The sequence below is a fragment of the Pangasianodon hypophthalmus genome, chromosome 13 (assembly GCF_027358585.1).
Source record: "Pangasianodon hypophthalmus isolate fPanHyp1 chromosome 13, fPanHyp1.pri, whole genome shotgun sequence".
Lineage (NCBI taxonomy): Eukaryota > Metazoa > Chordata > Actinopteri > Siluriformes > Pangasiidae > Pangasianodon > Pangasianodon hypophthalmus.
In genome coordinates, this window is record NC_069722.1 from 8,316,940 (window position 1) to 8,329,349 (window position 12,410).

General features: G+C 38.9%; 1 protein-coding gene across 1 annotated transcript in view; it reads left to right on the forward strand.

Annotated features, from left to right (window-relative positions):
- The first annotated feature begins 3,355 nt into the window (after nucleotides 1-3,355).
- The window catches only part of ngfra (nerve growth factor receptor a (TNFR superfamily, member 16)), a 47,330-nt gene continuing 38,275 nt past the window's right edge, over nucleotides 3,356-12,410 (forward strand). Inside the window, exons 1-2 of the mRNA XM_026917167.3 lie at nucleotides 3,356-3,629; nucleotides 9,196-9,358. Of these exons, the coding sequence (XP_026772968.1) occupies nucleotides 3,594-3,629; nucleotides 9,196-9,358 (199 nt within the window). The 5' untranslated portion in view covers nucleotides 3,356-3,593. The remainder of the gene's footprint in view (nucleotides 3,630-9,195; nucleotides 9,359-12,410) is intronic.

Consider the following 12,410-nt stretch of genomic DNA (forward strand, 5'->3'; position numbering starts at 1 on the left):
TAAAACAAGATCATGTAACATAGTGATACAGTGGGGTGCAAAAGTCTGAGACCACTTTGAAAATCTGGGATTATTTTCATTTAAAATTAAAATAAACAGAAACTTTTAGAATTCTGAAATATTTAAACCAAGAAAGGAAATGTTCATTAACTTGAAAATTTAATATTCAAGATTCTGCACTATTTCTGTGTCCCTATTTAAATGTAAGCAAATTTATGATATTGACCATGTTAACTGCTTGGCACAAAAGGTCAAATTTTTATAGAGTCTTATCCATTCCATTAAAGCACATTTCAGATGGCACTCCAGTGGATTTGATATAACATGAATCATCAGGTTTTTACAAACTAATGGAGTCCATGCCAGCTCAAATACACTGTCATTATAGCAAGACATATTAAATAATAAGAAATTCTGAAATTCATGTAAATATTTCTAACTCAGGTTACTGCTGACAATATAATGAAATTAAATTATCAAATTATTAATTTTTCTAAATTAAATTTAAAAAATAAAGCAAAATATAAACATTTTCACTAGTAGTCTCAGACTTTTTGTATCTCACTGTACAGAAATGTACATATTAGCAGTATGCACAAATGTGTTTATGTATCCGATGCATAAATATGTAAGGGTTACTTAATACTAAGTAGAAGGGGTGATGGTCCTCTAGAGCTACAGGAATTGGATTTATTGACAGCTCCACAAATCAATTAGGAAGAACTTTGAAGGTGCTACAGGATCCTGATGTGCAGAAATCAGCCATGGCTTCTAATTACACATTCCCCCCCTGTCAAATCCTGCTTCATACTCAAAGACTATAATTGGTCCACTTGCATGAGATGACAGGCTGACCCTGCTATGACTGGACACACATATCCGCCTTTAACAGCTTCATTAATTTTTCTTCATTTTCTTCATCGAAAACACAGCAAAACTCACCAGCTTCCACTCTGCTTTGTATGTCTGTCAGCACAGTGTCTGTTCCTTTTGACTAGATGTAGTATGTCATCAAGGTACTGTCTATTTGTGATTTGACAAATACTGTAGTTTCTGACATACTGCAAGTTCGAGGTAATATTACACCTTGGAGAGCACAAATAACACCAGGAATTCCTTTCATGTTTCTCATCACAAATAAGAAAGCACTATTGCTCTTGTGTCCTGTTGTTAAATACTCAGTGTAGTCAGGAAACATGGTAAATAAGAGCTGGAGAGCAGGTGTGCCACTGTGATTAGGACCAGTGTCAGACAGAGGTCAGCATATCTGCTAGCATCCAACACACACACACACACACACACATACAAGCACACATCTGCATCTACCCCTGTCTTAAGTGCATGTTGTAATATTTGAAAGACTTTCTATAATTTCAAAGATACCTTAGATCAGAGATATTCAAACACACTTGGGAATTGCAGGGAGTGTGGGTGAGGGGTCAGATGAAAAATACAAAAAAAAATTTAATAATGTAATTAATGTAATATATGTATATATAAATATATGGTCAGGTATATATGGCCATATAGTGTATAAAAAACTTTTGTTTTCTATTATTATACTATTCAGTAATATAATATTCATTATTCTTTCAGAAATTTTACAAAAACACATTTCATTTTTATATTCACTTACAGCTTCATTCCAGTCTCCACTACACAACATGATCGCAATGGAAATGTATAGCCTGAAAAATATACATGAAAGCATATTGCCCAGAAGAAAAACATTTAGAAAAAATCATTTGTTGAAAATACAACAACAACAACAACAACAACTGTGGATCCAGGCCATGGATCCAGAGCCTCTTCCTGGCGTACTGGGCAACATGGAACCAAAAACCCTGCACATACACATTCATTCACAATTCAAAGTAATGGATATTATTCCTCTAAATAGTGTCAGAAGAGTAAGAAAAAAAAACTCATCCTCTTCATCTTTGGCTGGAGAGCTACCATGCGTCAGTTTTGAGTGTACTACATAAATGCACTACATTATTACTTTTCCTTTACATTATACTTCTTTTTTCAAATGCAATGGGAAGATGTTGGTATATGTTGCAGAACAAAATAAAAAGCAGTGACATGATGACATGTAGTGCATACAAGCTCTGAAGGGGTTAATGAACTGCAGTAGGCTGTATTATAAAAAAAAAATTATTTCAATACAGTATTTACACATGTCAGAGCATGTAAGTACTAGGACACACACACACACACAGACACACACACGCACGCACACACCGCTTCAGTGCCTCTGCGCGCCCCCTAGTGGTACTTTTTATTAGTACACATAAACCACACGCTTTCTAGGAGTCTCGTGACGTCATACCGATTACATTCATTCACTCTGCTTTTTTTTTCTAATTCGCCCAAGTTATTACCCCAGGTATTAACTTACAGGTGGTAAGACATATAAAAATATTAGACATTTTTCGATAATATGCACTGTGAAAGGTTCATGATATAATAACGCTGAAGCGGAACAAAGAAGCATAAACATTAACAAAGCTGTAAAAGGAGACAGAAAACAGAGAGATAGCATCAAGCATATGAAAGTGATATCAAGAATAAATATTATCTCACGCTAAAGTAGGCTATGTGCAGAAGAAATGAATTAAGATCTAATAAGGAGAAAGAGAGAAAACATTATATGCTGTGAAATGAATATTAGATGATGTCATTATTAAAGCCTGTGCCAATAGTCTGACGTTCAATTCAGTCATAAGCACGAAAAAAAGCAGAAGTATCTGTATGCAGAGAGGCAGATATAAAGATAGCAAAAATATAAGCTATATAAAACTGATATCAGAGAATAAACAATCTGACACTAAAACAGGCTACTTCACGCGCCAAAAAGAGAAGAAAGGATCGAAAGAGGTGTAAAAAGAGCAACAACAACAACAACAACAACAACAATAATAATAATAATAACAGCACCAGCAACAACAACAACAACAACAACAACAATAATAATAATAATAATAATAATAACAGCACCAGCAACAACAACAACAACAATAATAACAGCACCAGCAACAACAACAACAACAGCAATAATAACAGCAGCAGCAACAACAATAACAACAACGACAGCAGCATAATAATAATAATAATAATAATAATAATAATAATAATAACAAGCACTCCAAAACAGAAATATAAGCTAAAAAATAAGCAGAAGCAAGAATCTACGATCTAAGATTTGAATGTGAGAGAGCGAGAGAGAGAGAGAGAGAGAGAGAGAGAGGTGAGGATGAAGGTGATGTCGTGCCTCCTCCTCCTCTTCCTCCTCCTCCTCCTCCTCTTCTATCTGCTCCTCGTGCCCGTCTCTCAGCTCCGCAGTGCACTGGCGGACAGCACAGCGCGGGACAGGACACACACACACACACACACACACACACACACACAGGACGGGAGCGCGCACGGGCGCGCGCAGAAGGAGGAGAGCACTCCAGTGCTGAAGTCCCACGCACGGCACTGAGCTCGCCTCGTCTTCCACACGGGACTTACTATGAGCTGCTCACGCCTCGGTGACCGCTAGCTGCTGCGCCTTCAGAGAGGAACGAGGCAGGAGGAGAAGATTTTCAGTCATGGACACTCTAACGTGGATGGTGTTGTGCGCGGCGGTAAGTACCGGGACACTTGCAGCGCGATGCGCACGACGGGATGCAGTTAAAGTGTTTTCCAGCTTGCAGCACATGACAGCAACAGCATCCGTGAGTTTGCTTAATGGACAGGTCTGTCTTTCTGTCTTCAGGCTGGTCTGCAAACCCTGAGGCTGTTTATCCCATAACTAGAGCGAAAAAATGATAAAGGGAACATTTTATAGGCGAGGAGTGCAAGTGACGAACCTTTCACTGGTTCTTGGAATGGATGGATTAACACAGTATGGATGGATGCATGTACTATGTATTATCTGAGCATTAGGGAAAACTCATGCACACACACACACACACACACACACACACACAGTACAGCTTTAACTTTTCCAACCTCGAGCTCAGATCTGCGTTGCTTTCCAGTGATGCACCAGCAGTAAGTGCAGATGAACAGAGGAAGCAGAGTTCAGCCCTCAGGGAGCTGCACATTTCAGGCTTTGCAGATCTGCTGCGTTAATAAACACGCTGAAGAACTTGTTCTTCCATACCATGTATTCCCACGATTTCTTCACTCGTTTTAGTGTGCTGACACATTATTGCGTAATCCCAAGAACAGGTACTGTTTCTTTTTAAACCAACCTTCTTTCCTTCTTTGTTTAAAAAATACTTAGGTAGAAATAATTAAGTAAATTGTTTTTGCTAACATAAAACTGTCTGGATGAAAGAAATCATGTTCATCCCGGGAAAGTCAACAAGCACTTTATATGGGACCATGGCTCTGGCGACAGGTGCTTTAATCCCAATGGCAAAAAAAAAAAAATATATATATATATATATATATATATATATATTAATCGCTTCTTACATTTAACACTTAAAATGGACAGCCATGTTTTAAAAATTGATTCACTTTGAGTTGGACCTGGAGTCTAAGCATGCTTTTTTGCTCCATACTTCATTTGATGTCTTGTAGACTATCCGACCACAGAAGCCGTTTTTTCTTCCCATAGCAATAATTCATGTACACTTAATTTAACACTTATATTCATCTGGATCACACACACACACACACACACACAACACCAAAATCATGTCCATCCAGGGAAAGTAAACAAGCACTGTAAATGGGACCATGGCTCTGGGGACAGGTGCTTTAATCCCATTTTATAGTCAGATCATAAGAAACAAAACCCCCAAAACAAGGAATTAATCCATTCTCACAACTCACTTAAGACTGACCAAAAGACCTTGATATGTTTTTAGTTTTATACTGAGTTGGTCCTGGTGCCTCAGCATGCTTTCTGGGTCCATATTAAGTTGGAGGTCTTGTAGACTCTCCTACCAGACAAGTCGTTTCTTTCTTTCTTTTTTTTTCCTGCGTAAAGATGGTTTACACGTCGTTGTGCTCAATGCCAGTGCTGTTCATTGGGGTACAGTAGGGATGTGTGCGGAGGGTGGTGATATTTAACATTAGCAGGATGCTCTGGGATTGTAGAGCTGTCACTCTTAACAGAAACCAGCGCACGGATTTGAACCACGCGGCGCGCGCGCTGATTCCCCGCGTGGCGCGCGCGCTCCACATGACCCTCTCTGCCTCTTCTGAGACACGAATATATTCTGAGACCTGTTTCATCAGTTTATAACCCATCTAATGAAGTGATCCTAAGTCGTTAACAGGCACATGTTTTCACGTTTTTCCCTTCCAAAGTGTTAAGTGTGCTGCTTCAGGTGCGTGAAAGTGTGTATCACTCTTTGTACATCATGTGCACTCAGAAACGGATAAAAGTGGCTCTGAAACTCTTGTGCAGAGTTGGATTGGTTTTTATTCAGTCATTCACAATTTAAAAAGCTGTAGTGTGCTCAGCTCTGGATCAGCAAAACCTGATCTTACATGGTGTAACTGAAGAAGTCCCCACGGGTGGAAGTGTGTGTGTGTGTGTGTGTGTGTGGTGGGCTTTACTGCAAAATGGACAGCTTGGCAGGATAGAGTTGATCAGCAAAGGGTATTGATACACTCTCATTGTTTAGCGCAGTACTCACACCATGCATTTGCAGGTTTTTCACCCTTAGTCAGAACCAAATGCATTAATGCATGGAAATGTATCTATGAAGGCATTTGGCTGCATTCCATAAGAAAAGTGATGAATTCTATATATTTGCATGCTTATTTAAACACAGCATTTATTTGAAAACCCAAATCAGCCCAGTGATCAGTCTTTAGGGTGCTGAAGTGAAAGTTAGGCATTAGGTTTAGGTGTAAGCAGAGCATCACTGAGATACTGTAACTCAAAGTCAATAAAAGACTCTTAAGACAGTAAAACAATGTGTGTGTTCTGACACAAAGAGAGACAGACAATGGCAAGATACAGAAGAATATGTGCTTGATTAGTCATACATACATTAGACAAAGATTGGGAAGATATGTAACAAAACAAGGGCTTGTCAGCAACTGAACTGAAGTGAACTTAACTGAATCAAATTAAGAAGAGAGAAGCAGGAAAAGAGGGGGGCAAAGAAGAGAGTAAATGAGGGTGCTAAATTGGTCCCTGTGCCTGGGCATCTGCTTCTGAAAGAAAGTGGGGGTGGGAAGAGGAGTGTGGGGGCAAGAGAAGGGAGGGAGAGAGAGAAGTCTGAGAGTGGTGAGGTGCATGCATTCAAAAAGAGCTGAGAAAGAGAGAGAGAGAGAGAGAAAGAGAGAGAGAGAGAGAGAGAGAATGTAACAAAACATTTTTGATGGCAGAAAAGTCTAAATTATAGAAGCTTTTCTCTCTCATATGGTGTTGATAATTGCTTCCTTATTCCGGTTCTTATGCAATCAGCCTTGGTTCTCATGCCAGGGAGATATTTTGTTTGCATCAAAGGCAGTTTGTGTTTATATGAGTATCACTTTATATATTTTCCATATGTATGTAAATACGCACATACAGTAGATGGGTATATCTTCAAAGAATAAGAAGGAGGGAGTAATATGAATCAATTAAAAAATTCAAGCAAAGCTAAAAGGAAAGTTCAGAAAAATGTAAATGTGTATTTGTACTTTTTTTTTGTTAAACCTTAGGATTGTGTGTGTAAATGAAAGCATGTGTGTGTGTGGAGTGCCCTCAATCATCCAGCACCTGGTTGGTGGACACAATCTTAACTGTCAATCATGAACACACACTGTGCACAGTTGTCTTGAGCAAACGCTGGACTTTAACTAAAAGAGTTGAGGTGTTAGACACACACACACGCACACACACACACACACACATTCTGAGGAGCTTCTCAGTCCTGGAATTGCTCTAATTGAGGAGAGTGTTTCTGAGCGATTATGTTGGATTTACAAAAATATTCAAGTCACTGGACGATCATTTTCACGTGTATGTGCTAACAGCTGGGTTAAGAATGGTCTTGGGGACTATAATCATATACATGTAGAAAGTATCAGTGTGTGGCCTATTAAGGCTGCATTCTCTGACCAGTGCAGCGGAAACAGCTGCGAGCAAAACTGTGTACCATCCCTCCTGCACACACCCTGATTTATGGACCGAGTGTTGCAGTAAAGTCCACTCCATGGGCTCCATTTCGGCTCTTAAAAGCCTCTGTTCCCTCAAAGGAGTGAAAGGACTTACAGTCCACTTATTCTGTGGAGGAGTTAGGGTGTTTCTGCAAAATGAGAGGCCATGGGTGCTTACTTTTACGTATTTGTGTGTTAAAGTGCGATGTCTTTTTAATGCTGTCCTCTTATTACCTCTGATGTGTAATAAAAGCCTTGAGATAAATCACATCAATAAGTACAAGTTAAAGGAATACTTCATTGCTCCCGTCACCACATCTGTAGCATATTTGCAGTCACCACAGAGAGTAACTTCTATGTTTTCCTGTACTGTACTTTACTGTACTGAGTAAGGAAAGGAAACCAGTTTATGCACAATATGCTTGTAATGGAAGTCTAAAGGCAATTGTTAAACTTGAACAACAAACAATAAATATTTATTTGAAATGCAGATTTTTGTAGAATGTTTTCATGAATTCTTCACTCAAAGATTTAGATATTAAGTAAAAAAATGTAAATGTAAGCAAAATATATAAATATGTAAAATGTTCTGTAAGAGAGAGAATTACTTTTTTAGAGGGAAAAAACATTGTGCTTTCTAATGGAGCAAATGGAGTGCCTCAGTTTCCACCCGATCACACATAGACACCTTAGAGAGAAAAAGTGTGTGTAGCTGGAAGTACCTTTTACTATACTGCTTGAGTTGGAAAGTTGGATAAAACTACATAAAGAAAACAGCTTTGGGAAAAGTTTTGGTGCTTCATCCTAAGATCTTAACCCTATTTTCACACTAGCGAGCAACAAAGTGACACATGACCTGTCATTTCCTATGTACATGTGAAACACACAGCTGTGATGGTGCGACATAGCTCCTGAGTGGTGCAGCAGGAAAGTGTTCAATCTATCATCTGATGTAACAGCCATAAATGGCCAGAAGACAAGAGAGAAAATTGGCAGTGCTCGCTGGGTTGGAGGGATGGCACACAGTCTCTCTTCTGTCAATCACAGTCGCACTAGCCAATCACAGCTGTCTGTAAGCTTGAGTATGTGGAAGAGGGTAGACAGCGCTTTCCTCTGAGTGTCCTATGATCATCAGCTTGAAAAGATGTGGTTGACTGGCTCCACATGTCTTGGAGGAAGCACAGTGTAGCCTTCACCCTGCCTGATTGGTATGCTGTATGATAGGGTAGTTGGCTAATTGGTGAGAATTGGCATTGACCAAATTGGGGAAAAAAAGAATTGCGATTTTCATTAAACCAATCTTTTAACCAATTCATGTGGTCCAAAGTTTCTTCTGTTTCCCACTCACAACTCCTACCTGCAAATAGAGACATTATGAAGAAAAAAAAGACCTTGGAAGGAAGTAGCAGAGATTGTTGGGAGCTCGGAATGTATAGAGCTAGTTCAGTTTGCTTGCTCTGCTAATCTGTCAATGAAGCTAGCATGAAGCCTAGCATATAACATAAATCCAACAACCAGTTTTTACTCTGATTAGTGCATATTTTCTTTTGTGTGTAACTAGTTAGATTTTGAATCTATATATACAGTAACTACTACAGTCATTCATCAGAACTAAAATAAAATGCTGGACAGTGCATGGCCACAGGCGACAACAGTAGGGGTCAATACATGCCCACAAGAGAGAAAATACAAGCAATGCCTGTGACTTGTTGCTTGCTAATATGAACAGTGTAAAAATTGTGGTTTTAAATCTGCATTACATAACTTCATATTTTGAAAGTTTATTGATGGAATTCAACAGCTGCCTATAGACGTCCACTGTATAAGTGCCTTTGGAATTTTCTGTTCTTTCCTCCATACTGGAGGAAAATCTTGTCAAAATCTATGAGTCAAAATCTTGTTTGTGGTAATCACACATATGCTGGTATATGAGATACGTACAGTGGAGACAGATATTCCTTTAAATATCTATGTTAGTCAATTCTATCAGTGGTGCTGACATTAAGCAAAATGAGAAGAGCTTGATTGAATCAATGTGATGAAATGATAAACACTGTGTGTGTGTTTGTGTGTGTGTGTGTGTTTGTGTCTCCATAGGTGGCAGTAGTGTGTGGCTCTACACTAGAATTTCCTGTGGACGAGGCATGTGAGTCTGGTCAATACACCAGCAGCGGCGATTGCTGCATACAGTGTCCACCGGGGGAAGGGGTAATCACCCCGTGTGGAGATACGCAAACTGAGTGTGGCCAGTGCCTTGACAGTAAGTACATACTGCACACACACACACTCACACACACACACACACACACGCACACACACACACACACACACACACACACACACAGGGAGAAAGGCAGTCATTATGTGGCTTCATGCAGCCTCTTTGATGTGTGTGTGAGGCTGCAGTTAACAGCATACGTGGTGTCTGATTACTTTCATTAGGAGCATTTTTCTGGGTAGTGCACTGTGTCCTCTCCTACCTGATCCCTGATGCCTTAAGCTCTGTTTTTGTGTTGTTTATTTGATACAATGCTTGGAAAGATAAAACCAACGCTGGTGAGTTGGGATGCTTTCTATAGAAACTGCTGACACATTTACTGTGAAGTCAGTGTCAAGTAGTTTGGGCATGTTCTTCTATATTTACTCACTGTCATAAAAAAGAAATCTTCCCTTTGTCCTCTTCTGTAATAAATTCCTGATGTAATGCAAAGAGAAGGGCCAGGGACTAAATAGGCCTCTCTGTGCACCTGAAACAATTGGATCGATGAATAAGATAAAAACAGCACAAAGGCTTTGAATAGCAGTCCCAAGACAGCTCACTTGTTTTTTTTTTGCAGCACAATGGGTGTGGAGTGATTCATGCGAAGAAAGAAATATGACCATCTCAAGTGGTGGAGCTTTCAGCTTTGGGGTGGAGACACTTCTCCTAATACCCAATCCATAATATGATTACATTTTTATTCTAAACATTAATAATAAGAACATTTTTCCTCAGGATATTCTGTATTTGTAAAGTCATAAGGCTTTAGCATCAGATAGCTTCAAGGGGTTGATCTAAATTCCTAACAGAGCTATACTTTAACAGATGTGACAGCAAGAATGAGTCTTGATAGTTATCATCGTAAACTATCTGCTGCGTATACTTTGTATTTACCAAGGCAGCTATTTTGGTTCCTCAGAGTTATTATCATGCTGGCTGACATTAGAGATGAGGAATAAAGCTTTTGTTAGTTAGGCTTAGCTAATGTTTTCCCAAGTTCCTTGGCTCTTCGGTGAATGGGTCAATAACATGCCATTAGTGTGATTCCAGGCAGACATCTTTTTTGTACTTTTAGTAAAAAGGCATTTAAATATTTCTCTGAGAGTCATGGCTACATGAAAAGGGAACTCCTTTCTCTTAGCTGTAATGACATCCAACGCTGGGCCAGTATGGCTTAAATTGGGTTATAAAAAGATATTAGTGGTCTAGTTTTGGTCAGACCTGGATCTTCCCCCAAATATACAGTATACAGTCAGGTCCAGAAGTATTTGGACAGTGACACAATTTTCGTAATTTTGCCTCTGTACCCCAGCACAATGGATTTGAAATGAAGCAATCAAGATGTGATTTTAGTGTAGAGTTTCAGTTTTAATTCAAGAGGTTTAACAAAAATATTGCATTCATCGTTTAGGGTTGCATTCAACGTCTACAATCAAGAGACGCCTTCATGAACGTAAATACAGATGGTTCACCTCAAGATGCAAACCACTGGTAACACTGGTAACCACTGGTCCATATTAAGTTTGACAGCTTGTATAGAAGACATATTTTAAAATTTTAACTTTGGTCAAATCATCAAAGACTTTTTGCACATCTTTTAAACGTCCTTGTGCTCACTTCTCATCTCCTCAGAAGTTAGTCTTAGACAGCGTATGTACAGAGTTAAACAGAGTCACTTCCTGACTCTCCATTGCACTTAAGTGTTGAAGTCATTGCCCTTTTTTCCATCATGTAATGAGATGTCACACATTGTCAAGTCCGAACACTGTCAGAAAATTCCGGCTACCCAACTGGTAATTATAAGTTATGAGACAAACACGTGAACGCTTTGCAACTCGGAAGCTTGTAATTACCGTAATCCTGGCATGACGTGAATATGCTATACTTATCATAGAACTCAGTGACAACGGTGTTGTTATGGTTACAATATGTGAGACACTTTTTTTAGCAGCATAAAAGTGATCCAGGCAACACGCTCTATTCAAAAGCGCTCTATACTAGTGTGAATACAGACTTAGACAGAAGACTTGGGATAAATTACCTAGCGCTAACATTTTTATCTGCAGCTGTAGTGTTTTTTAGTTAAATCCAGGCTAACCATTCTGCTTGCATGGCAATCTAAGATGCCGTCTGTGCATGAGATGGAAATTATAGTTACATATGAGTTGTAAAACTAGTTAACTAGTTTTTATTCAAATGGTATAACAACCACAGGTCATCAGAACTTATATTAAAAGTTAAAACACTAGGATGCACTGAACTGATTCCAAGTCCAAACCTATGAGCATATCAGTTTCAGTGGTGATAATTCACAAAGCAGACTTAATGTAGGAAGCCATAAACAAGGCTTCCTTTAAGGCCTCTTGCATCTTCTTGCTTTCTACCTAAATAATATTAAACGTTGCTCTTCCCCAAAAAATAGTTGTAAGACATGCTGTTGTAATCATAGATGCTCATACTAAACATTCTTCCAACACATTTCATACTGTTTTAATTTTATAATATAAGAGTAATGATTTATAAGTGCACTATTTTGGGATCACCTGTCTGGTTCCTCACAAGGTTCCTTCCTCATGTCTTCTCAGGGAGTTTTTCTTTGCTAATGTTACCTCTGCCTTGCTCATTAGGGATCTAGATCTACAGTATATCCTGATTTCTGTAAAGCTGCTTTGTGACAATGTCTATTGTTACAAATGTTTTATAAACATAATTGAATTGAATAATAATATGTTGGGCCACTATGAGCTGCTAGAACAGCTTCAGTGTGTGTTGGCATAGATTCTACAATCCTCTGGAACTGTACTGGAGCAATGAACATCATTCTTCCAAAAGATATTCCCTCAGTTGGTGTTTTGATAATGGTGATGAAGAATGCTAACTGATTACTCCAAAATCTGCCATAGGTGTTCAATGGGTTGAAACCTGGTGATTGTGAAGGCCATAACATCAGGATAGAAATGTTTCAGCAGTTAGATCACTGATAGATTAGTCTCAGTTAGAGACTTCCCTCCAAGGGGACAGCAAAATTCTTCATATAGCATAACAGAGCTGT